General features: G+C 36.7%; 3 protein-coding genes across 3 annotated transcripts; 1 reads left to right on the top strand and 2 right to left on the bottom strand.

Moving 5' to 3' along the window:
* Positions 1 to 2,414: 2,414 nt before the first annotated feature.
* Positions 2,415 to 5,199, bottom strand: INP1 (transcription factor). Its single transcript, XM_028205791.2, has 2 exons — positions 3,625 to 5,199; positions 2,415 to 3,527 (listed from the first exon to the last, which is right to left on the bottom strand). Exons 1-2 carry the CDS (start codon positions 3,638 to 3,640, stop codon positions 2,734 to 2,736), a joined length of 810 nt encoding a protein of 269 aa, XP_028061592.2. The 5' UTR covers positions 3,641 to 5,199; the 3' UTR covers positions 2,415 to 2,733.
* A 928-nt stretch (positions 5,200 to 6,127) lies between these two features.
* On the top strand, positions 6,128 to 7,986 carry LOC114265020 (putative xyloglucan galactosyltransferase GT19). Its single transcript, XM_028205753.2, has one exon. The coding sequence runs from the start codon at positions 6,380 to 6,382 to the stop codon at positions 7,823 to 7,825; it is 1,446 nt and encodes a 481-aa protein (XP_028061554.2). The 5' UTR covers positions 6,128 to 6,379; the 3' UTR covers positions 7,826 to 7,986.
* Positions 7,987 to 8,532: 546 nt separating this feature from the next.
* On the bottom strand, positions 8,533 to 17,517 carry LOC114265021 (3-ketoacyl-acyl carrier protein synthase III). Its single transcript, XM_028205754.2, has 8 exons — positions 16,937 to 17,517; positions 14,776 to 14,924; positions 13,501 to 13,637; positions 13,020 to 13,125; positions 12,814 to 12,932; positions 11,529 to 11,593; positions 11,224 to 11,446; positions 8,533 to 9,129 (listed from the first exon to the last, which is right to left on the bottom strand). Exons 1-8 carry the CDS (start codon positions 17,116 to 17,118, stop codon positions 8,908 to 8,910), a joined length of 1,203 nt encoding a protein of 400 aa, XP_028061555.1. The 5' UTR covers positions 17,119 to 17,517; the 3' UTR covers positions 8,533 to 8,907.
* Between the last annotated feature and the right edge of the window lie 9,391 nt (positions 17,518 to 26,908).

The following is a 26,908-nucleotide window of genomic DNA, read 5'->3' as shown; positions in this document are numbered from 1 at the left end:
AAATCACAGAAAATAAAGTAAAGTTTTCCTATTTTTAAACAAGAATCTGGGACTAACTTGCAACATCATGATCAGACTTAAAAAAAGGATGAGAAACTATCAATGGAAGTGCAGTGACTATTCATGTTTTTTGGTTATTGACATCTCACATTTGGTTGCAAACGATTTTCAAAATAGATTTACAGGCATCGCATGACATTGATATTTTTATTTTAAAGGGACAAATCTTTAAGCCAGTTAGTGAACTGTATCATAGTAGATAATATATTCCAGTAGTAGTAGTTGGATTGCTCGTCTTAACGTGGTATCAAAGTCACGATGCAGTATCTTGGAGACACGTTTTGGGTTTTGAGGCTGACGGTTGGGTTTTAAGGGATGTTTTCTTGAAAAGTTGGCTACTACTGACTGCAAGTTAAGTCACCAAGTTATGAGACATCTGTATAATTAATATATCTTGCAACTTGTGTAAAGTCCAGGGAGTTGATCACCATAAGATGAGTTGTCTAGATCTCTTTTAAGTTCAAAATAATGGACTGTGCTTTGGATAACGATGCACTAATTTTAGTTCTATTTCATATATATCTTACTTGTGCGTACCAAATCTCGCACTAGATGAAAGTGGATTAGAGCTCCGCAATTGAATGGACTATTCAGGAATTGAGGACCTGCAAACACATAACACCTTCAAAGCTGCTCGACTGGGGTTGGCCGGAAAATTCCTCCAGCGTGGGAATGAGTTGTTGAAGAAGATGAGAGGCTCTCTCTAGATGCAGAGAGAGGAAAGTGTAGAGCGAATGTAGTTGTGTTTAAGTGAGTAAAGTTCAGTTCAGCTCAATTACCTTCAATGTGAAGAGAGTAAGACTTTATATAGAAGATTTTACTTATTGCCCAAGATGATTTCATAGAGCTTTAGTGCTTCAAGGCTCCCTTTAACATTGCTCAAGGTATGAGACTTCCAAGTAGTTGACAATGGAGGCATGTATTCATTGTAATCATGCTTATAACTGATCACATTCCCTTAGTTAATTGTTTCTGTGATTCTAGGGGGAAAGGGATCAGCTGAGGTGGTAGCCTTTATGTACATGTGTTCATAACTTTCATGTTTCTCTGAGAGGTTTCTTTAACTTGGCACCGTTGTGTCTTAGCTCGACCTTTCGTAAGACTGCTTGTAAAGATGGGTTGGCTCATTTAGACATCTTTGTGTGGGCTCGGCCCACTTTGGTTCTGATGATGGGTTCAGCCCATCAGTTCGGTCCATGGTTCTACAGCTTGGCCCAGCCTAACATCGCGATTGGACTAACCTTTCCTCTACAAGTTGGGAACTTGGGAAGACCTTTCTTCATGGAGATGGGCTTAATTAATTGGCCCACACATTCGTCTGACCCACTTGGGTTTGAGCTTAGTTGATTGGATTGGCCCACTGCTTGAATCCGACCCGTATTGTATTCTCCCTCTTCATTAATTAATTCTGTAATGATTACTATAATTAGCTTTTTTTTTTTTTAAAATGCAGTACTCTATAACTGTGTTCTGATATATGAAAACCTTTGGATAAGCCAAAAAAAATGATCAAGTGGGATTAAATTTTACCACGTCATTGTAATCTTTACTAATACCAGGAATTAAAAATATACTATCTATGACCATTAAGGATTGTTGCTAGAGTATCTAATCTAAACATTAAACAAACAAATAAGGAAAATTAACGAGATTATTGATTGGTTGTCTGTTAATTAATTATTTATTTTGTGCTTGCATCATGGATGTAAGTAGAGATTTTAGAAAGAAAAAAGAAAAAGATGGGTGAAATATAGTTATATTTCATTCATATTTGATCTACCTTATTTATTTATTTTTTAAATACCTACTCAAATTTATGATTTAAATACAGCCTTATACTATGTTTGGTTAGTAGATTTAGAGAGAGATTTGAAAAGAGAAATAGAAAATATGTATGAAATTAAGTAAAATATAATTATATTTTATTCACATTTAGCCTATTTTTTTTCCTTTCTTTTTTCAAATTACTCCTCAAATCTTCCAACCAAATATAGCGTTAAACAACTTAAAATTATGGAAGCCCATGTTCCCACCAAATGGACTCAAAATCTCAGCACAGCCCTATATTCTACAGGCTGAAATATTAATCAGAAGTGCGAAATATGCTGGGCTAGGCTTCGCCATCGGGTTAGTGGGCTACCCTATTAAGGAGTGGATGGGAGTTTAAAAATCACACATTATGTACGAGCAATTTTGATAGATGTTTAAAATTTCATTGTAGTTGATTATTAATTAATGTATTATTCATTGAATATTGTACAAATATGAAATAATTTAGCTTTAAAAAATAGAAAATACTAGTTCATCAAGTTTATCAATATTTGATTAATTATCGCACAAAACACAATCCACGTTTTCAAAAACAGAATCTCAAAACATTAAAAACAAAATTCACCAGAACCATCACAACAAAAATACTCAAAACAATCATCAAACAGGCCTATTTCCCATGAAAATTGTGGAACTAAAAAGGATTATAGAACAAAACAATCAATTAAATAATAGAACTTGCATGAACAATGGCCTTGATCAGCAAATTTTGATATGCCAATGAACACTTCAGAGCTCCTCTGTTTCAAGATCATGCAAGAAAGTCCAGAGCACAGACTCATTCATTCATTCCATACCAGAAATCAGAAACCCAAATCTGAGAAAAAAACCCCATTGAATTCATCAATTGAGAACCTTTTTGCACCGATTGAATTCACCGAGCAATTCATGATCTCGAAACCCAACAAGAAATTGGGCTAATCCTTCAAGAAACAGAGCAGCTTGATATACACTGGTAACACTCAAGATATCTGAAAGAATACTTCGCCGGAGCCGATTTGCGTCGATAAAAACACCTCTCATCTCCTCCATCTGAGCCGCCACAGCCTCCCTAATCTCACCTCTCGCCGCCTCTTTCCTCCCCTGGCTCCGCCCCCACTCCGCCCCTGCTCTCTTCGCAAAACCCGCCTGAGCAATTCTCGCTCTAGCCACAAGCGCAGGAACCATTAGCCTCAACCCACATTCAATCTGATCGATTTTGGTCATTAAAGCCTTCGGAGGACTCTTCCAAGCCATCACAACGTGCCACGGCTTATCAAAAAATTCCAAATCTTCCCCAATTTGAAACCCAATTTCTTTATCGTCTTCTTCATCGTCGTTGAGGAATGATCGGAGGAGATTGGTGAAGAGATAGGGATGGAGATCGCCGAGGAAGAGGAAGGGCTTTTCGAGGGAGTTTCGCCAATCGGGGAAGAGGATTTGAGCAATGTCGTTGGAGGCGGCGACGTCAAGGGCGTCGTAGTAGAGTTGGAAGTGGTGGTGGAGCATTTCGACGTGGGTTGGGAGGAGACTTGACGGCGGCGAGAGGGTGGAGATTGATCGCCGGAGAAGAGGGAGGTGGATTTTCTTGAGGGTTTCGATCCATTCAATGTAGAAGTCTTTGAATGGACGAGAGGTCTTCTTGCAGTTGAACAAAGCTGTTTCAGTGAATCCACCATTGAAGAGAAATTATATATTTGTAGAGAGAGAGAGAGAGAGAGAGGAGAGAGAGGAGAGAGAGAGAGGGCGACTTACAGACTGCTTTCTTCATCTTGGGGAGATTTGATTGATGTGCTTTGATGGGTTGTTGTTCTTCTTGGGTTTTTGATTCTTGTTGAGAACAGAGGAGAGAAAAGAAGAGGAAGAGAGGGATTGGGAAAGAAGTTGAAGGGTAGTTGAAGTTTTTGGAGGGAAATGGGAAGCGGTTATAAGCCGTAGTCGGTTTATAATTAGAATGTTTTTTTTTTTAAAAGTTTTTTTAAGTGGTGTATTGTGTGGTTGAAATTTAATATTAAAAAATTAATGTGACTTATTATTAAATCCCAACCACACAATGTATCACTCTAAAAAAAACTTTATAAAAAAAAAATTCTAGAGGATCCTTACTCTTATAATTGGGCTCACTATGGGGATAGCCCAATAGGTGCCTAGTATAGGCCTTTATATGTTTGAAGGTCCTCTTACAAATTTGGGCCAGCAATTGTGTTGACTTTTATTTTATTTATTTATTTATTTATTTTTTAAATGAAAACTTAATATATTTTACAAAGTGTTTTAAAGTTTATTTATTTGTTTTTTAATTCGATCTTAAATAAATTTTAATCGAATAGATTACCAGCAAAACTCAAGTGATTATTATTATTTTTTTAATACAATTTTGCAGTGCATTAATTGAAACTATTATTAATTAATTCAGCAGGACGATTCTTCTTAAAGATATAAATTAATTTAAATTGTGTTTTGAAGGCAGATTTTACAAAACAATGATTTAGGTCTCATTTGGGACAAATAATAAACATTTTGCATGAAAAAGATTCATCTCGTTTGTCATATTCATTCCTCTTCGAGAAATCAACTTAAGCCACTTTTTTTTTTTTTTTTTTTTTTTTTTTTATATTAAAAAAAAATCATTAAAAAATTAAAAATAAAACAAAGGGCAGATTATATTCACCTCTATTTAGATTTGGAAAAAAATACATCTAATCCTACAAGTTTAACATAATTATATTAATTCCTCTTTTAATAAGGTTAAAGCGATCAAACAAATATAAATGGTGGATAAACGCTAAAATAAACAAATTCAAATATGTATTTTAATATAAAATAAATGATAATATCATTCTTTTATCCATATGACTCTTGAATTACTAATGAAAAATGATATAAGTGTTATGTGAATTAAAATTAAAAAAAATAAACACATAAAAAATAAACACATAATTAAGAAAAAATATAGGGATTGAATTCTTTCAAATTGGCTATCCAACTTGAGATAGGGTTTGGCTTGGTCGACTCACTTTGGGATTGACTTTAATGATTTGAACTATTCACTTTTTAAGATTCGTTAAGTAAAATATTCATGCAAAAAATTAAGATAATTGAACCTCGATAACTATATGTTTGAATCATATTTATTTTAAAAAATTAACAACAATTATAATTTCAAGATTAGTGATCAATTTTTTATAATACAAATGTAATTTAAACATATAACTACTAATATTTGATTATTTTACTTTTTGCATGAATATTATATTCAATAAATATTAAAAAGTAAACGGTTTGAATCACCAAGATTAGTTCTAAAATAGACACATCAAACTCAAATCCTCTCTTCTGATAAATAAATAAATAAATTCAAATACTCTCTTAAATTGAGATAGCTAACTTCACATAATTCAAATCCTAAAATATATTGAACCAACTAAATTTTTAATGGCTGTTTCAACCTGTTTGGTTTCATAACTCAGAATTCATTTTTTAAAAAATTGAAATTTTTTATTTTTTGTATTTTTTTTATTTTTACTAAATTTTTTAAATATTTGAAGCAATTTTTTTTTTTAATTTTTAGATACACCAAACACAAATACACTTAAAAAAATATAATATTTATGATTTTTTTTAAAAAAAATCACTAAATGCTAAAAATATATAAAAATATAATATGTTTTTCATATTCTTGCATATTTATTGATTTTTTAAAATATTTTTTTATTAATATTCTATTTTTTAAATACATCTAAGCTGTACCTAAAAAAGTTTAAAAAATTATTTAAAATTTTAAAAATATTCACTAAATTTTTTTAAAAAATATATAAATAAAAAATTAAAACGTGAATAAATTTAATTTTTTAAAAAATATACCTATCATTAATCTTATATTTGACCGACAGATGTAATAAAGGAGGCTTGTTTCACCAATCAAACAAAAGAAACCCATGTCTCATTTTAATAACTAAAGGCAAAGTTGTCTGAATTTCTCAAAAACTTTAGGGAAAAAGCTAATATCAAAATATAAACTTTAATTACAAAAACTAAAGAATAGGATCGCCGCCGCCGCATTGGGTGGGAATTGATACCACAAGCGGTTAACTCCCCTCACCGACATTGGTGGCAGTCAACACCCCAAAATTCAAAAATCTCCAATTCAATCCCCCCAATTCTTCAAACCTTGCAATTTCAAACCCAACCCCCTCCCCGGCCCCCCCAAAAAAAAAGAAAAAAAAAAAAAAATTTGTTTCTTTCACCCCTTCTCACTTCCCCAAATTCTTACTCACAACACAACAAACAAGCAAAACAATGAAAGCAAAACCAATTCCAAAACATCACACCACCACCACCACCACATATTCCTCCCCATAACCCCAAATTCAAGACATCTCAAATTTCAACCCCCAATTCTTAAAAACTCTGCAATTTCAACCCCCCAAAAATTTCATCTTTCACCACTTCCCACTTCCGCCAAATTTCACTCCACAAATCCACCACACACAACACTACAAACAAAACAATGAAAGCAAAAACAAAAACCAAACCCCCCCCCCCTCTCTCTCTCTCTCTCCCCTCCACCACCACCACCCCACTTCCTCCCCATAACCACCACACCCCACCAATGACCACCATCAAATTCAAACCCATCATCACCACCACCATCCTCACCCTCTTCTTCTTCTTCGTCTTCTTCAATCCCGTCAATTCCACACAATCCGATCCAGACACAACAGACTGCGAAAACCGTTGGATCCACATCCGCAACCTCCCTCCTCAATTCAACCTCGACCTCCTTTCCAACTGCTCCTCCTTCCCTCTCTTCGATGACTTCTGCCCTTACCTCTCCAACCACGGCCTCGGCCACAAAACCCACAACCGCACTCTCAGCTGGTACCGCACCGACCCCCTCCTCCTCGAACTCATCTTCCACCGCCGCATCCTCGAATACCCATGTCTCACCTCCGACCCCTCCGCCGCCTCCGCCGTCTTCCTCCCCTACTACGCCGCCATCGACTCCCTCCGCTACCTCTACGGTCCCGAACTCAACAACAGCTTCCAACACGGCCTCAATCTCTTCCAATTCTTGAAGCATCACGATTCGCCTCAAATCTGGGATCGAAATCATGGCCACGACCATTTCCTAGTCATGGCCAGGCCTGCCTGGGATTTCAGTCAACCGCTTTCGAACGATCCACCCATTTGGGGCACTTCCTTTTTGGAACTACCCGAGTTTTTCAATGTCACTGCGTTGACACTGGAGTCCAGAGCTTGGCCTTGGCAAGAACAAGCCATTCCTTACCCAACTTCGTTTCACCCACAAAACAAACCTCTTCTCGATTCGTGGGTCGCCCGGGTCCGCCGTTCCCGGCGGAACAATTTCATGCTTTTCGCCGGCGGCGGAGGGATACCCTCGTCGCCGAATATTCGCCGGAGTATTCGCTTGGAATGCGATAACAGTAATTCGAGCTTTTCGAATGGTGGGTTTGCGAAATTGTGTGAGTTTGTCGATTGTTCTAATGGGGTTTGTGAGAGAGACCCAATTCGATTCATGAAGCCAATGTTGCAATCCAGCTTTTGTTTGCAGCCTCCTGGGGATACTCCAACGAGGCGGTCGACTTTCGATAGCATTCTCGCCGGTTGTATCCCAGTTTTCTTCGAAGAACAGTCCGCGAAATCGCAGTATAATTGGCACTTGCCTGAAGAGGAATTTGGGGAATTTTCAGTGTTTATACCCAAGGAAGATGTGGTGTTTAAAGGGTTGAAGATTGTGGATGTGTTGATGGGGATTCCTAGAGTTGAAGTGAGGAGGATGAGAGAGAAACTTATGGAGTTGATACCAAGGATTGTGTATAGAAAGCATGGAAGTTCACTGGGATTGAGGAGTGTGAAAGATGCATTTGATGTTGCTATTGATGGGGTTTTGGAGAGGATTAAAGCTAGGCTGCAAGAAGTTGCAGCTCAATGATATGTCTCTAATAGTTTTTCTTTTTCTTTTTTATATTTATTATTGTTTTTATTTTGATAATTTTTAATGTTATTTATTCTCCACAAATGGTGTTGTGACAATTTGATGTTTTGTATTCTCACTGACAATAATAATTTGCAATCATGGGCAGCAGTTTTCCACTTCTTGGAGTTGGGTTTGTTTTATCTTCTGCATATATATATAATCAGAACTAGTCTATAAAAACAAAAATCCATCAAGTAGGTCTATTTTTTGTGAATTTTTGCACCCAATATAAGAGGATTTCGTTTAATTTTGTAAATGGATCTTTGTGCGGTAAGGGAATTGTACAATTAACGTCCTAGTCATTCAAACCTCGATTGAAATTTTGATTTGAGTATGAATTTATAGACAAAAGAAAAAAAAATTCTTACTTACATCCAAGATTCAAACACAACATCAATGTTCTAAGATTATAAACCAAGTTCAATTCGTGTCAATTGGTTAAAAATGCTTTAAAATTTGAGTAATCAAATAAATAAATTAAATTTAAACACATTTTAAAACTTGTTAATTTTTTAATCTCAACGTGTTATATGAACAAAGTCAAGTTTAAATACATTTAAACATATTTTGAAATTCATTAACAATTCAATAAACATATATATATATCCACTAAAAATCATGAATGGTTTCATTAAAACTCACTGGAAATAGCTCAAAAGACAAACGAACCAAAATTCAAATATAATGTCATAACTAATTAAATTTCAACATAAATTTGACTGGGCATATTTATAGCTCTATTCTTCACCTGCCAAAAAATCAACCCAGTTCTGACTCCATAGGATATACAACTGCACATATGTTCCATGTCTTGGGAGAAAAGAATAAAATTTATTGATGGTGCAAAAAATTCAAAGGAAACAAAATCTGAATGAACGAAAGAAAGCTGAATGAGACTGGTATTCTAACCTACACAATAACTGGCATTACATTTCAGAACTGTAACCAAGCCAGGAGGACGACAACGACGACTACAGTTTATATAAGACACTCTTCTTTCTTCTATAGTGACTGGCGGAGGTAAGAGAGGTAGGGTCTCATCCCCATCTGATAATGGCAGAACCCCATGTAAGACCGGCGCCAAAACCCGCAGCTGCAATAGTATGGCCCGATAGCACCTTCCCACCTCGTACTGCTTCGTCCAATGCCAATGGAATTGATGCCGCACTTGTATTGCCGTAGTTTGCCAAGTTAGAAATGACCCGCTCTGGTGGGACGTCTAATCGCGTTGCAACCGCATCAATGATCCTTTGGTTTGCCTGCATAATCCAATCCGTTTATCATTACTGGGATAAATAGACACCAGCAAGATTTACGGCACATGACAAAATCTTGGCGTGGATATAAGGTAAGAATGTATTCATGGTGTACTTTTACTATTGAACTCATCAAAAATGTTGATGCCCATTTTCACTTCGATATGAGAAGAAATGATGGCCATATAATTGAGTACAACTTCATAGTACTACTATTTATAGGAAGTTTTTTTAACCAATTGGAGGTTGTTTTGAAACAGATTTCCCAAATCCTAGTAGTTTTAAACTTGTTTCCCAAACCTAGGTTATTTCCATCAAAACACGACTTTGGGATTGAAGCTGTGTTTTGAAAATCAGTTTGACTCTAGAGTCTTGTTCAAAATTTTCCCAAACCTAGGCAAGACATCGTGAAACAACTTGAGTTTGAGAAATGGGTATAAAACTACTTGGATTTGGAAATTCTGACTTAAAACCACCTATATTTGGTAAAACTTTATAGGCTCAGATACCTAGGATAAATTTGACAATTAAACACAATTCAAAGATGGAAGTAGAAAAAGCTTCATGAGAACTTGGAAGTAGAAAAGCTATGCTGGAAACAAGACTTGCAAGTACTTAGGATGAAACCAAACACCATGTACAAAACACCGGCATACATATTTTTCAACTTCCCTTTACCATCACCTATGAAGCACGGATACTTCAAAAAGGGTGACGTATCCGTATCGGATACTTATCGGATACCGATACGCCTCGGATACTCGCGGATACGTATCGGATACTTCTTAAAAGTATCAGATACTTCTTAATTAATTTTTTATTAATTTTGAAGTATCGGATACTTAATTTTGAAGTATCGGATACTCGAAGTTATATATTACTTATAATATTTTGTTTAGTTCTTTGATAAGAGGAATATAGTGAGAGTTAAAGTAATAGAATTTGTCAAATTGATGTATCCTTGTTGTCTCTCTCGCTTTTTCACTCTCTCATGTTTCTTCTCTCTGCTCTCATTCTTTTTTTGGTGTTGGCATGTAAGAATGATGTTTAATTTGCATTTGCATTTGCTTTTGCTTTTGCTTTTGCTTTTGCTTTTAGTTTTGGATGTTTTATGAATATTTGAGCACTTTTAGGTTAATAGGAATCCCTCTCCTTATTTATTATTTTACTTTAAGTTTTATTTTCATGCATATTACATTATTAAAATTATATAAAAAAAAAATTTATGAATGTATCCCCGCTGTACCCGTATCGTACTTTTTCAAATTTTGACATATCGCCATATCCACATCCCCATATCACCATATTCGTATCCGTGCTTCCTACGCTATCATTGATGACTTAAAAAAGTATATTTGCTGAAATTTTTATTTAAGAATGGTTTTTTGGCTTTAGCTAAGGTCTTGTGATATTCAATGATGAAGGGGAACAAATTGAAGCTATTGACCTTGAAGACTCTTAGTTTTATAGGAATCTTTCTTCTTTATGAAGTTGTCTTTTGCTTTAGGTTTTATTTTTATGCATACTGTATTACTAAAAATTGTTAAAATAATATTTTTTACGAACGTATCCCCGCCGTACCCGTATCCTAGTTTTTCAAATTTTGTCGTATCGCCGTATCCGTATCGTATCGTATCCGTATCCCGTATCCGTATCCGTACTTCCTAGACCATCACCAGGAAAACACTGATATGAATCAATTAAATAACCACAAGAAGTCGTCCACAATTTTAGTCTACAAAACATGCACAAAGCCCGTAGATGCATGTGTAAATGAAAATTTGTATGCACTTTTGTCAGGTTCATTTAAGTTGTATTTGGATCATGAATTTGGATAGGGGTTTGGAAATGAAAAGGAAAAGGAAAAGATGAGTGAAGTGAAGAAAAAAATTGACTAATATTTTATTCACATTTCTCTCATAGTTTTTCCTTTCCAAATCCCTATCCAAATCCATAATCCAAACATGACCTTAAGAAAATAATCAATGCAAACTTTGAGTGAGACATTAGGATGATCTGACCATTCAACAATAACTTTCCACTCGAATATATTCATTAGATCAGTATATCCCTATATATGCAGATGGTATGTCATACCTGATGGAGGAGTAACCAATCAATGCTAGACGAAGTGAGACCAGCCTTTTGGAGGGCGTATTCGATTGACTGTGGCACACACCGAGCGGCAAAGCGAAAGACCTCTTTACCATTCATCTGGATGCAGGAATAAGAGGAGCGTTTTGGGGGGAAGCCTAACACTGAACCATTAGAACCTAAAGCATGATCTGATTCTTTTTCTGTAATGGGGGCATTTAAGTGCCTGCATGGTGAGGGGGTTAGTACTCAATTCCTATTCCACTCAGAAATGGATTTTTGTTTCTAAAGAAGAACATAACACAAACCTTTGACCATCACCATCACTGTGCAAGTCAAAACCAAATAAACCATCCTCTTCACTATCACAGGCCTGCAGAAAAACTAGTATCAATATAGACACGAGAGTTCATTTCCCAACCGTACCAACAATTTGCAGAAAAAAAGCAGATAAAGCAACAAGATGAGGTATACAAATATTTGATGGGAGAGGCAAACGTGATACCATAAACAACTTAAAAATAGTGAGGAGATATGTGATCGAATGACAGATACAAGAAATAGAGAGGCAAATGGAGTAATTAATGGTTGAGGTCAAAATGCATGCATGGCTGTCATTGAGGGGAGAGGAGATGAGATATGTTTCCACCATGCGATTTATTAGAACAAAGAAACTATTTGCACATTACATATTTGTTATTAAGATCTACTAGTTTCAATCCAGTAGCCCAGGTGCCTTCATTTATGAAAATTGGAAGTTTATGTGGCCTTTTAACTTGAGGGGCCTATCTTACACATGGGCTTGTGATACAAAGCATGCTACCAAGAAAAACAGAAAATATGGAATTTCACTTGGGCAGCTACGAGGACCTTATCTAATCAAGCCTTGGTTGAATTTATTTATTACTCTTTTTCATAGGTTAGTTGTTACTGGTATATAAAAAACTATAATCAATTAGGTTCAATAAATTAAGGATATTTTTTGATACTTTTTAGATTTGATTGACATAGGCTATGAGTCAATAATTTGATCTTATACAGAGTTTTTTGTTAGTCTACGATTGTGTTAGTAGTCGAATTTTCTTCGTTTCCAATTCTGATATATTTGTCCTTGTAGAATTAGGAGAAAGCTCACAATTATGCATATAATCTCCATACTCTAAAGACTTACGCTTATAATAATTTCAGATTGTTTGTGTGGTTTGGCTTAACCACCATGACAGTGAAGGCATTCTTCTTCTTCCACAGTATTATTCATAGCCTCCAAACAGTACATATTACAGCCCCACAACGCTACTCAAATGAAATTTTAATCAATTCCAGCCCTTTACCCAAAACGTTGGCTTTCAATTTACGCAATGTCCATAAAACACTACTGTTCAGAGATCTCAAGCAACGAGTTTCTGAAAATGAATATTCAGCAACTAACCTCACCCAGAATGCCAACTCAAATCTCACACCTTTTCCGTCTATAATCCCTAAAAACCATTACAAATAAGCAGAGGGAATAATTTATATTCAAGACTGCAGGATCGCAAGAATTATCTACATAAAAGTGCCACGTGTTCTAGAGAACAAAACAGAGTGCGTTACCTGTACTACTACAGCACCAGCAGCATCCCCAAAGAGAATACAGGTCCCTCTATCGGTCCAATCAACATAACGGGAAAGAGCATCAGCCCCAATCACAAGAACATTATTAAAGCCGCCTCCTAAAATTTACAATAATAGAGTTGAGTTTTAATAAACATTTAAACAGTAATTGAGATCCCATATAGCAAAGAAAACAAAAATGTTACCCCTAATATAACAGGCAGCCGAGACTAGACCCAACATAAATCCACTACAAGCAGCTGTAATATCATAAGCCAATGGATTTCTTTTGCAGCCAAGTGCCTTTTGGATCTGAAATGTAACATAAAATTTAAATTAAAAACACATAAAAATGTTTTGAGTGTTTATGATACCAAATGTGAAGAATGAGAAATCAATTCACATAATCAGGTAATAGTTCAAATCAATCAATAAATAAATAAAAATCAGACAATAGTTCTTCAAACAGAATATGGCAGGAAATTCTGCAAAAACAAGAAATCATGTGTATGAAACCTACCGTTAATGCCTAAGTGTTAATAAAGCCAAAGTCAAGTAATCCCCATTTATAAATAAATAAAAGTTAGCAATGAATTATGCTTAGTTGCCTAATATAGTTTTAAAAAAAGATTTCAGCCCTTCCCCAAGGTGCATTACTTCAGGAATCCTCTTGTAAGGTTATTATACCTGAGGTGCACTGCCAAACAGATCCTCTGGAGTTGATGTACACAACAAGACTAGGTCCACGTCATCAGGATCAACCTGTGCCATCTGAAGAGCCCTTTTGGCTGCCTCTACAGCAAGACCCGTCAAGCTATCTTTGCCTGTAAAAAAGCACAGTCAGATTGAGGCCATTTAAAGTTTGCATAACTAGGGCACCAAGCGCGCACTAGAGAGAGAGAGAGAGAGAGAGTTGATAGAGCCCTGTAGTCCCCATAGAAAAGATAAGAACACCAACAGGCATCCATATATGTACACAATTCACAGAGCATCAGAAACAGTCTAGACATCTATGATATTCAGAACCACTAAAAGATGGATCACTCTTATCAAATTGATAGGTAGATCCCTCTTATACAAAATGTCAATCAGCTCCAAATCCCATCTTATCTTTTAGATCATTAGGAAAATACGGATGAAGACCAACGCCACAACCCACTGATGGAGACTCGGAGTCAAGATAGTAGGAAATATGGCTTGAAGATAATCCTAGGGTGAAATATAGCTTTTTGAATTTTTTTTTGAGTTTTTTGTTTTCGTGTTTTTTTTACCTATTAGATGCACCTAAAAAGTAAATTATTTGTGAAGAAATTATTAAACAAAAAAGGGAAAAAAAAAAGAGTTCACTAAAGCCAAAAAAAAAATTGGAAATGGTCTTTCATTTTTTCTTTTTTTAAAGTGAACTTTTATCAAATTTCTTCATAAATATTTTTACTTTTTAGGTGCATCTAAAAAACCTTTGACTAAAATATGAATTTAGAAAAAAAAAAAAAACACAAAAAAAAAAAACTATGAAAAAAAAAACTCAAAAACAGTTTTCAAAAACTAAACCAAACAATCAGACTTTTGAAGCCACAATTGACAGTACATGACTCCCATAGAAGCGAGGAAAGGGAATTTGACACTGAATGACTGGGTATTGTAAAACAATTTAGACATTTAAAAAAAAAAGAAAAGAAAAAAAAGGAGGAATCTGTGGAGCTAACTGAAAAAAGGTGGGCATTGGGTTGGGTTGGGTTTGGCCAGCTCAGGCTTTCCATAGTCAGCCAGCTTCAAAAACTCCGCAGTCCAGCAAGATGGTTATGGTGATTTAGGCTCAACATTCGTAACCTACCAAATCATGAATTCTACAAGAATTAACACCCAGCTAACCCAGCCAACCCACGGCAGCCAGGCAAAGACCCATTGAACTGTTCATAAGGCCAGATAAATTCTAGGTAAGCACTCTGAAGAATAACTGACCTGTTAGAACACGTCGATTACGAATCCCAGTGCGAACAGAGATCCAGTCATCTGAAGTATCAACAATTTTTGCCAGATCATCGTTGGAAACCTGAAGAGTTGGTACTGCAGAGCCGCATCCAACTAGTTTGCAGCCTTTATTGACAAGCCTGGATAAATTTATTTGCAAAATAAGAAGGCAAGTGGATGATCTATCCAAATGAATTATTATGTGCTAATTTCTAGACTCACTCTATTGAACCAAATAAGGATCAACAAGAAATACAAATATTTCCCAGGCAAGGGTTGTGGATAAAACATGCAAGTTTGAAAAATGAAACATAAGTAACAGCCAAAAAACGCTAGAAAACTATAAAAATGAAATAATAATTATAAAAAAATAGAAATAAAAAAAATGAGCCCCAAGTCAAAATGGGCTTGAACAGTAGACTTTCAAAGCAGTAGCAGTGCTTGAACAACCTGCTCAACTTACAATTATCAGCTTACGCGCATACACATAGTCACATACATCCACCCACCTCTACGGGCATGTTTACACACACACACGCACACATATGTGCTTATATACAAATAATCTTGTTTATTGTGTTAGAATTCTTAAGTATAAAATTATGCAAAACGTACCAGATTTAATCTTCACACTAGCCTGAAATAATGGCCAAGCCAAACATAATTAACTAATGCAGATATAGAATAAAACCAGACAACCCGAGGCTAGAAAACTAAAATGCTACTCCTCACCTCAACTCAACTCAAGTCAATAAGCCTTATCCCAATTACTTAGGATCAGCTACATGGACACATTTCCTCTAGTTGTCTTTCTGAAAAGGCATATCCTCAATTAATTTATAAGGAAACCACATCCTTTCTCACATTCTGCTATTTCTTTCAGCCCCATCAACCTAGGTGCATTAGTTTGTCCACGTTACACATTAACATACCATTTCAAACAGCTTTTGTCATTTTATCCTCAATTGATGCCACTTCTAACTTCCTCTCAATGTATTGATTTCTTATTTTATCTTTTCGAGTAACATCACTCATTCATCCCAATATACTAATTTCAGCTACTCTAATTTTTAGAACATATATTGTTTCTTAAACACCCAATGAGGTACCACTGAAAACGGAAAGTGCACACCTAGAACATGAATCATTTGGGTACATGCAACAGGGCGGAAATGTTGTACACCACTCAAAAGTAAATGCTTTTTATTGAAGCCCAAATGCAGATATTAGTTACTTGGAGCTTCTACCTCCATAAATACTGAATGAGATCAAGACTGTATCTCTTCCCAATCCAACTTCACAATTAATATTTCCCTTCTATGTTTGATTTCCTTTGTTCCTTTTTTTCCATGATATTCTCTTACCAAAATCACTGATATACTAGTTAATCCTTTTCTACGAAAAATTAGAAACAAATTGTTAGCATAAACTGCCTTCTCTTAACTTCTAATTGTTGATTACAAAACCAAGAGTTTCCTCATCATCCACCCCCTTGTCAAGTCCATAAGGCACCATTTAAACATTTAATGAAATCTGATCTCTTAAACCCGTTGGCAAAATGGTAAAAAAAGAACGAATTTAGCGCCCGACAACCTCGACCATATATCAAGCACCTGTCAAGTGCGGGTCACAGGATCTCCAGGAATCAAGCCCCGGAGTTAGAGTCATCTTCTTCATCGGGCAACATTTACATCATCTATTAACATTTCAGATACTACAATCAAACTATTTTTTTTTTTTAAGTCAAGTTCCTCTGTAAATATAGTCTAGATTACTGTGCATGAATCCTTTCAAGACTACGCGTGCATGCAAGAGCAATAAACTGTGTTTGTTGGTCCAATGACAACTAATGCACTCAAAAATCAAAATCAGAGTAACCCAGGAGTCAAAGATAAACAAATTAAACTCAAAAAATAGTCATTACCACCAAAACCCCACATGCCCAACCAAAACAATAAGCCAAATAAGTTGAAGTTGGTGAACTAATTCGATACAAAATTCAAATTCGGATCAATAATATCACCTCAGCAGACAAAATCATAAAATTTTCAAACCAATTGCACTAAGTACCCATTTGATCGAAAAATCATTACTTCAACAAAACCTAATTGATCAATCACTAGAAAATGAAGAAATCAGGGATTGAACTCACCTGGGTACTCGAGATTCAGAAGGGGAAAGCTTCTCTTCACCTTCGATAGTGCTAGAGCAGAATACCCTTTTGGAGAATCCATCAGCAGAGCAAAACCCAGATCGATATATGCCAATTGATAGAGGAATCCTCTTTCTCAGACTTGGAACTGTAGGTGAAAAGAACCCAGATGCATTCGCCATTTATAGAACGAGAGACAAAAAGAGAAAGAGCTATGTAGAGAGATATCGAAGCTTATTGATGAAAATCCAAGAATGTGAATAGAGTATATACATGTGCAGAGAGATAGAGAGAGAGAGACAGAGACAGACAGAGCGAGGTGGTTGGAAATTGAATTAATTAGGACAGAAAAACAATGGATTACAGAGGCTTTTTTAGAATATGCGGAGAGACCGAAGAAGAGAAAGATGGGCGATTAAGCCAACTCGAAAAATGGAAACTCCAATGCAAACACATATCAACCAGATTCAACACCTCTGTCTCTCTCTCTCTCTCTCTCTCTGTACTTTCTCTCTCTATATATGTTTTTCACCTGCACTCACTCATGCTGTCATGCTCAACCAATCCCAATATTTTGATCTGTGGGGTATTGGCAGTGGATTGCCTCCAGTGACTGGAGGCCCAGTCTGGCCCATTGGGGCTTTTTTTTTTTTTTTTTTTTTTTTTTTTTTTTTTAAATTCGAATCGTTTACATTTTAAAATTTATTTAAAATATTATTCCTGTAAAAGATCAAGTCGATCGGATAATATATACTATATATTCAGATCACTTTTTTATGAACCGTTAATTTTTTGACCTTCTATTTTTTTAGACAAAAGTGATTTGAATACATAGTATCCATTATCCGATTGATGTGATTTTTTATAGAAATAATGTACTTAACAGACCCTAAAATATGACCGGTTCAAATTATTAAAAAGAGGCCCAAAAGTGAGCCCAATGGGCCGAACTAGACCAAACTATCCCAAATTTAAACTGAAGACAGTCCAGGCCCGTATTTAAATTATGTTTAAATAATATTATAATAAAGAGATTTAGGTGTAGGTCTTAATAGATAGATTTATTATCTAATAAATTTTATGATAATTAATGGTATTTTTTATTATCAATAATTATTAAAAAAAGTCATTAATTGTTAATTTTCAACGATAGCTTAAAAATTGTCACAAAAAATATAATTAATTATAAGTTTTGACGGCAATTTAAAAAAGCGTTACAAAAAAATAACTAATTTTCAACTTTTAGCAACATTCATCACAAAAGTCACTAATTGTAAATTTTAGAGATAATTTTATAAAAATCGTAACAAAAAAAATTACTAATTGTTAATTTTTAGTACCATATAAAAAGTGTGATAAAAAATTATTTTTAATGAGAATTTTAGTAAAACTTATTTTTAATAAGATTTTATGAGAATTAAGTCCAACTATTAATACTTATCAATTGTTTATCCTTATAATAATAATAATTCTTTTTTTATTAATTTTGTTTGTTTAAATCATTTCCAAATGCTCTTTTTTTTAAAAAAATGTTACCTATTATAACTAGTTTATATTATTTTAATCACTCTAACGGGTTAGTATGATACTTATTTTAACACAATTATTGCAAGCTAGCTAAATTTGAATTAGTTTGTGTACGGGGGGCAAATATTCTCTTGCTTCCATACTCTTTGTTGTCCAAGCCCTTCGTGGCCTCGAATGTAGGGGTGTAACTCGAGCAGGTTCGGTCGGGTTGGGAGATTATCCAAGCCCAGCCCAAGTTGTACTGAGATTTGCCCAGGCCCGCCCAAGCGCGAATTGTAACTCGAGGTTGCCTGCCCAAGTCCGACCCAAGTCCGACCCAAGTTAAACCCCAATTGCCCGAATTATAATTTTTTTTTTATTTTTTTTTTTGCAGCTATATTATTAAATTATTAAAATTTGACTCTATTTACTTTTTTATATATATAGAAAATCATTAATACCATCAAAATAAATAATTTATATAATGTAAGAGAGATGCCGCTATAGTAGTCTTTATAATTTATGAGTAAAAATAAACATAAAAAGTAAGATTTTATGTTGTTTGTATATATAATATATATTCAATATGATTTAATAATTTAAAATACTTTAATATTATGTAATGACTAATAACTTATATATATTTAATATTTTTATATATCTATATATGTATAATTCGGGTTTCGGGTTGCTCGGATTGTTTGACGTCTTTGTCCAAGCCCGTCCAAATTTAATTCAGCCTTTTGAATTTTTACCCAAGCCCGTACTAAATTTAAAAATATCTTGTCCAAGCCCTAAAAAAATTCGGGCTACATTCGGGTTGCTCGGGTTGAGCTCGCCCAAGTTGCACCCCTACTCAAATGACGTCGTTTAACCTGAAACCACAACGACGGTGAGCTACCCGGCAAGTGGTTGTCGAAAAATTCCTCCGACGATCAAGTTAGTACACAGAGAGAGAGAGAGAGAGAGAGAGAGAGAGAAAAGAGAGAGAGAAGACAAAGTAATAGGTGAGCTCTGATCAAAAGATGTTCCAGACCTGTGTATGGAGGTGTAACATCGTTTATATAGTTTATGTGCGCGCCTTTGCGTCCATTCCCCTCTGGACGCGTGGGCCTACTCTCCTCTTATGTTCTCTTACGTGTCAACGCTTATACAACTAAACACCAAATGACAAAACCATCAAACGGTATTGAAGCATACGGGCGGCAGAATCTTCTTTCCACAGTCCCGTCATGCCGCATAGTACTCCCCGCCAAGCTACACTTAGTGCGGCGCCACGCCATCACCTTACGACCGTGCTACTCGTCTGGTCTCTTCGATAATTCCTTATTATGGGCTCAACCGAGCTCCTCAATCACTACTGAGCTCCTGCTCGGTCGAACCTGATCTTTTGAGGACTAATCCCGTCCAACTTAGCAGAGTGCACATCTCCTCCAGCCTAGCAATCCAAAGTTTTTCCAACTCGATCGGACTGAGTCCTCGGTCTGGCACGTACCCAATGTTTGACCAAGCAAGGACCTTGACTTCGGCCTAAACAAGCTCGGCCCATTATTATGTCATAAACCTCCTTCTTAATTGTCCCTTAATTCCGTCCGCGCCAGTGTGACCGGGATTATATTTATAGGACGGGCTCGTTTCATTGCTTGATCATCGACTATTTCAGATCAGTCCGCTATCTTCGACCGCGCTAATTTTCGTGCTCGATCTAATGACTTGCCTGGTTGGCTATTCATCTTTTTAGTCTATCGCCTCATGACTGCAACCTGATTTCGTCATAGCCAATATAGTTATCCCACATTGTCCCATTAGATTTAAATTTTTGACACCCCTTCATCTCTAACATATATATATTGGCACACCTCTTCAGTTCCCTATACCTACTGTTCATTCTCTTCTCCAACAGCAATCCGTCGATCTTGAGCATCCAAGCCCCATTTCCTGTGTTCGTCGTCCCTATCAAAGCATCTGTTTCACCAGCTCTCTACCATCGTTGCCTTCGGAACATCCTCTGACGATCGGAGCGTCGTCTATATCTTTGATTTGGTAAGATTTGCACTGCTCTTTGTGTTCTTCGTCTGTTCTTCATGTTTTTCCTGTATTTTTTGAACTCTAATTCTCACATGCATCCACTGAGGAAGATTAAAACACCTAAATACTACCAAGAATGGAATAGGGTTAGGGTTTTTGCGTTGCTTTTGACGTCCAAAAGTTCCCGTGCCCCTAGTTTCCAACTGTTCATCATCTCCTGTGATGAACAAGTGCAGATCTAGGTTTGGCTGAGCTCAAAGCACTTTTTTGATCTGAAAGGACTAGTTACCGGGTTAATATCTAGCCTTCTTGCACAACCGAGCTAACCAAATAGGCCGAGTTGCCAAGTATACTCGATGTGACCGAGCTAAAATCAGGCTCATATGCGCGACTGCGCTGCCACTTACACTTGGTTTTTAACTATAGACTCCTAGGGGACCAAGTACACCAACACTAGGGCTCTCAAAGATCGAGCAGCCATCGTGCATAGCTTAGTCAACTCAATTATGTCAAGTTGAACAAGCTGATCCTTTATGGGGCGCTACCGTTTCCTTGTAAACATGCTGAGCCCCTTGGTCGTGTTCAGCGAGGAGTATGGCGTCCCCACCGATGTACACTTGAAGCTCGGTGAAGAGGGCATAAACCCATGGGGCAGATTAGAGTCTTGTCCCTTCACCATGTTAAGCATAGTCAAAGAAGGGTTGCACTTCCCAGTGTAGCCCCTAATGTGCAAATTCTTGAGATGTACCGGGCTGGCTCCTACACAAGTATCTACCAACACTTTTAGGATCATAAACGGAGTGGCCGAGTTGAATAATCGGTTGGGGTTACAATTAGGGTTGGCCGAGATCCTACGTCAATACACGCTCGGTCCGATGAAGGACGGCTACAGTTATTACTTAAAAATAAGACCGGGCAAAACGTGATTAGCAATCGGGATGCTGGACAAAGACATGCATGACGATTATTTTTTCTGGGTGACTGGCAATTATGAAGCGGCCGATGTACCCGGTTGGTACATTAGCAAGGACTTCAGTTTTTCTTGTAAGCCGAGCTTTCTGACTACTTATTTTTGTCATTATTAATTGTATCGAGCTAATTTCCTTCCTTTTGTAGCTATCGAAGAGTTATAAGCCAATTACCTCTATCCAAACGAAGAGGCGACCTAAACTGTGCTAAGGTATTGGCACCGAGATTGCTACGAGCTTCTCGGGTACGTACCGAGCTACCATTACTTAGCTTCTTGTAAGAGCAAGGTTACCAATTTTCTCTGAGCTCCTTTTCCTCTGCCTAACCTAACTCTGCCAGATATGCCCCTAATTAGATTGACCGAGGAGAAAGAGATGACAAAAAGGAGCCGGATTAAGAACCTAATCATCGCCACTTCTACCGAGTTGCCGAGCGACCTGCTTTCTGCACCAACAGCTGGCCAGAGCTCGGGGACCGTGATCGCCTTGGCTTCCACAGTTACACAACATGTTGAGCAATGCTGGACTGGTAAGAGGGCTCGCTCAACTGATCCATCTGTTGAGCTAGCAACTGAGCTTAATACTGAACACGCAACGACCGAAGTCAAACCGATTCCTGCTTGGCAGTCGAGGTTGAAGTCTGGGGGAGGCCCTATCCCGGCCAACGCTTCTATGAAAGGGGACAAGGAACATCTCCTTGCTTTCGATCTTTCCAAGTCCTTACATCTACTGGAAGACATGATAGGGACCGAGCATGTTCCAGACACCCGGCTTGTCAAGACCACGGTGAAATCCATGACGAGGGTAAGAGCTTCAAATTTGAAATCTTCCTAACTATTTGCTCGGTTTGTTACTTGCTCGGTTTAACCTTCTTCTAGTTTCCTGCAGTCTATTCAGAAGACCCACATTGTCATGGACCGCATTGTCAGCTTACAACAAAAGGTAACCGAGCTGAACACCGTTGGGAAGAATGTCTTAGGTAAGTTGGGCCAAGCAAAAGCTTCACTCAAAATCGTGAATGCTAATAATGAGATTGCTTGGTCAGCTCGGCAGAGCCAAGCAAGAGAGAGATGCCCATAAGGCCGAGCTTGAAGAGGTGAAAAAGGCAAAGGATAAAACGGTGGATGAGGCCAACAACCTCGGTTTCAAAGAAGCCGAGGAGAGCTACGCAAAGCAAGTTGAAGCCACCAAGGACATCTTCTTCAAGTCTGGTTGGAAGGCATCTTGCGAGAAGCTCGGTCAAGGACCCAAGACCAAGGTGTTCACCTCTCCACCCCCTGCCTTCCTACCGGGCTACATGGTGCCTTATGCCAACGACGTCTTCAACTCTTTGCAAAAGGAGGCCGAAGAGGAGGTCGTAGAAAAAGGCAGTCAAAACCAAACCGGACTAGGGAAGCGCGGTGATGCAACCGCCGTAGTGGACTTAGAGAAGACCACCGCAGGAGACGAGGATGAATTTGCTGATCTTTCCCCTCTCCCCTAGTTTAGATTTGTGCTCTTTCTTGTTTTCCTTTGGAAGTCTTTTGTAACCGAGCTACTAGCCCCCAACTTTTGTACTTACAATTATAATCAATGAAAATTTTACAACCGTTGTTACTTGCAATTGCGTTGTGTTTCTTTATTACAACCATGTTATATGCTTGAACAAAACATCCATTCATGTAACCGGGCAAAACATCTCGGCCAAAGTCAGAAGTTGAATAAGACATCAACTCTTCTAGCCGAGCAGAACATCTCGGCTAAAAATTCGGAATTGAACAAAGCATCAACTCCTTTAGCGGGGCAAAACGCCTCGTCTAAACTTAGAGTTAAACAAGTCATCAACTCTCGTAACCGGACAAAGCATCTCGGCTAAAAACTAGGAGTTGAAGAAGCCATCAACTCCTGTAGCCAGGCAAAATACCTTGGTTAAGTTCTTAGAGTTGAACAAATCATCAACTCTAGTAGCCGAGCACAAAACACCCAAGCTAGAAGCTTTGAGTTGAACAATTTGTCAACTCTTATGACCGGACAAAATTATTTCGGTTATAAGCTTTGAGTTGAACAATTCATTAACTCTTTTGACCGGGGTAAAACTACCTCAGTTAAAAGCTTTAAGTTGAACAATTCATCAACTTTTTTGACCGGGTAAAACCACCTCGGTTATAAGCTTTAAACTGAACAATTCATCAACTCTTTTGACTAGGTAAAACCACCTCGGTTAAAAGCTTTGAACTGAACAATTCATCAACTCTTTTGACCGGATAAAACCACCTCAGTTATAAGCTTTGAGTTGAACAATTCATCAACTTTTTTAACCAGGTAATACACTACAAACATCAACTTTTTTAACCGGGTAATACACTACAAAAAGTCACTTTTAGCGACTAAAATATTGGTCGCCAATTGTCTGTTTTTTGGTCGCCAATGACATTCTGCGACCAAAAATTTTGGTCGCTACGTTTATCGCTAAAACCCTGTTGGGAAAGATCTTGGAGGGTTTTGCCGACCAAAAAACCTTTGGTCACCAAAAAGCAAGTCTTTGGCGATCAAAATCTTGGTCACCAATAGTCAATTATATTTCTTTAAAATTATACATTTATCAATCAATGTTTTAGTCGCCAATAGTCAAGGAATCGTCGACCAACACCTTTAGTCGCCAAAAGCTTCAAACATGGAAAAAATAAAAATAATAATAATAATTCGTTGTAGAACAATTTGATCCGCTCTTATGGAGATTCGAACCACTAACCTCCCGCACCATAAACCTTTTGTACCATATTCTTCCCACTACACCTCTATAGTACCACATGATTGCATATGTGACATATATTATCTATATAGTAGATACACCCATATTTATATAAAAGTATACGTATAAAAATAAAGGGTACTTATGTGTAGGTCCTAATAAGTGGATTTATTATCTAATAGGTCCTACAGAAAAAATTTGTCATAAAAAAAGTCATTAATTATAAATTTTAGCGACAACTTATAAAAATCATGACAAAAAAAGTCACTAATTGTCAATTTTTAGCGACATAAATAAAAAATTGTCACAAAAAAATTATTTTTAGCGACAATTTTACCATGACTTATTTTCAATAGGACTTGATCGAAATTAAATCAAATTATTAGGACTTATTGGTAGTTTACTCAAAAATAATTATTTTATTACATAATTTATGTAAAATAAACTATTTAGTAGCAAAATAAAAAAAAAATTAACTTTTAGTGACCAAAATAATTTTAGTCGCTAAAAATGACCACTTTTGGTCACTAAACTTATTTTTTTTCTCACCAATTGTAGACTTTTGGCTACTAAAATTTTTTTAGTCACCAAAAAGCTTTACTTTTGGCTACTAAAAGTTTTTTAGTCGGTAAAACCCATAAAACCAGTGACCAAACTTATTTTTAGTACTAAATTTTTTTTGGTCGCCAAAAAGCTTTACTTTGGGCTACTAAAAATTTTTTAGTCACTAAAACTCATATAATCAGTGGCTGAACTTATTTTTAGTCGCCAATTGTAGACTTTTGGGTACTAATATTGTTTAGTCGCCAAAAAGCTTTACTTTTGGCTTCCAATGCTGTTTTGGTCGCTGAAAGCTATACTTTCAGCGACCAAATTTTTTTAGTCGGGAAATTTGGTCGCCGAATGTGCTTTTTCTTGTAGTGATATCACCTTGTGGACACCTCATTTTTGACGTCCTCGTATGCACGCCCGATGATGAATGTATTTGCTCACCAAGTGCTTGAAGTCTTCAGCGGAATGCCACAACTTTGAGTTTTTCAAACCCTGCGCCTTTTTTTGTCTCATTTTTGGACCAGGCCTTGGTCTTTCCAGCTTGTAACCTCTGGTGGCCTGCCGGCCATCCCTAGAGGCTGCCAGCCATCACTTTTGGTTTGCCAACCACTGATGTGGCTTACCGGCCACCAGTGTATTTTGTAAATATTTTATGCCAACTGTGCCAGCTGTTTGCACAGATGCACCCATCTATCCCCACGTGTAGGGCTGGATCTCCTTGAGGGAATTTTATGTTTTCTATATATAGCGACTCTCTCTCTCTTGTAGTAAGGTTAGAAAATTTTGAACTCAAAAAATTTCCTCTCTCTCTAGCATTTCTCTACACTTTAGCCTTCAATTCCTTAACCTTTGCCTATACACCCATAACCAAATCTTCTCATCTTTGAGCTGAGGTGTTCTTGAGCTCGGATTGAGCTCTAGAGGGTGTACTTGCTTGGTTTTGTAGCTTGGAATTACTCTTCTCTTCAAAAGGTATAATATTTGCTTTATTAGCTTGCTTTACATACTTGTTTTTCTATCTTTTTTTCACTGTTTTGGGGTTATTTTTGGGCTATAAAAACTCTTTCTTTGTGCGTTGAAATTTGTGGTTTTAGGCCATTTAAGGTATGGGGTGGTTCACCTTTCTTTGTACCTTGTTCGTAAGGCCTTTCCACTTGTGTTTCCCACTTTCAAACTATCTTTTTCTAAGCTTTTAAAAATTGATTTTAGAGCTTTTTTAGTGGTAAAAATCATGTTTTGAAGTCCAAATTTGGAGGGGTTAGCCTCCCCTCCTTGTGTCATGTTTGCTAGCCTAGTTGGTGCTATGTGTTAGCTTATTTTTCTAGCTTGTTTTAGCTTAATTCTAGCATGTTTTAGCCTTTGATTTGGGCTATTTTAACTATATTTTGGGTTGGTTAAGTCATTTGAGTCTTGTTTTGCATGCTTCTAGTGTAATAGTCCTCACAAGCTTGGTGTTTTAGGCCTTTAGACACCATTTGTTCAAGTTGATTGCATTGTTTTAGTGCTTTTCACACTTAATTTCAGCACTAATAATCTTGGCAACCTCCCTCCTTTCTTAGCTTTTAATTTTGCTTTGAAAGTGGTTTCCAGTCACTTGCTTGCCTAAGTGTAAAATTAAGGTTTCATACTTAATGGTTTAATCCTTTAGGGGGTTCATTACCAATGATATGATGCTTCTTTCATACCCTAAGCAACTTATGTTTTGAGCCCTCTTTCCATTAGAGAACTTAATCTCACCCTTTGGACTTAATTGGATTGAAGAATGGTTGGTAGATTAAAATGAGTAATTAAAACTTGGAACTAAAAGTGAGCAAGATAATAACTTGGTGTGTTCAATCGGACGTTAATTGAACACATGGGGCTTGGACCATTTCATATGTGCTAGTGATGAAATGATCCAAGTCTCCAAGGTCAACTTCTTCCCTTGATATTTCATGAAAGGGAGGAGTTTTGTGTCTTGTTTTACATTTATTGAGCTTTCACATCTTGAGTCACAAGCCATCATGCAATGAAATTGCTTGAGTAGGTGGTTTGTGGCTTAAGTTCACAACTCCTTGGATTTGTTCATGAAAAGGAAAGGTGAGTTGTGCAAACAAACCCTTAAAATACCCTGTATATGCTCTATTTGTTCTCTGTTGCAGCAAGATGAACCTGTGCATCAGTGGCCGGTAGGCCACTTTCTATGGT

The sequence above is a fragment of the Camellia sinensis genome, chromosome 11, assembly GCF_055761805.1.
Source record: "Camellia sinensis isolate YWXY chromosome 11, ASM5576180v1, whole genome shotgun sequence".
NCBI lineage: Eukaryota > Viridiplantae > Streptophyta > Magnoliopsida > Ericales > Theaceae > Camellia > Camellia sinensis.
Note: the sequence above shows the minus strand (reverse complement) of the source record. Positions and strands in the feature narration are given on the sequence as shown.

Excerpts from the sequence above, each read along its gene's own strand:
- LOC114265020 (XM_028205753.2), top strand. The coding sequence starts at position 6,380 with ATGAAAGCAAAAACAAAAACCAAACCCCCCCCCCCTCTCTCTCTCTCT.
- LOC114265021 (XM_028205754.2), bottom strand. The coding sequence starts at position 17,118 with ATGGCGAATGCATCTGGGTTCTTTTCACCTACAGTTCCAAGTCTGAGA. Across the intron at positions 14,925-16,936 it reads TCTGAATCTCGAGTACCCAG|GCTTGTCAATAAAGGCTGCA; the intron begins GTGAGTTCAATC and ends AAATTTATCCAG. Across the intron at positions 9,130-11,223 it reads ATTGGTTACTCCTCCATCAG|GCAAACCAAAGGATCATTGA; the intron begins GTATGACATACC and ends TGGATTATGCAG.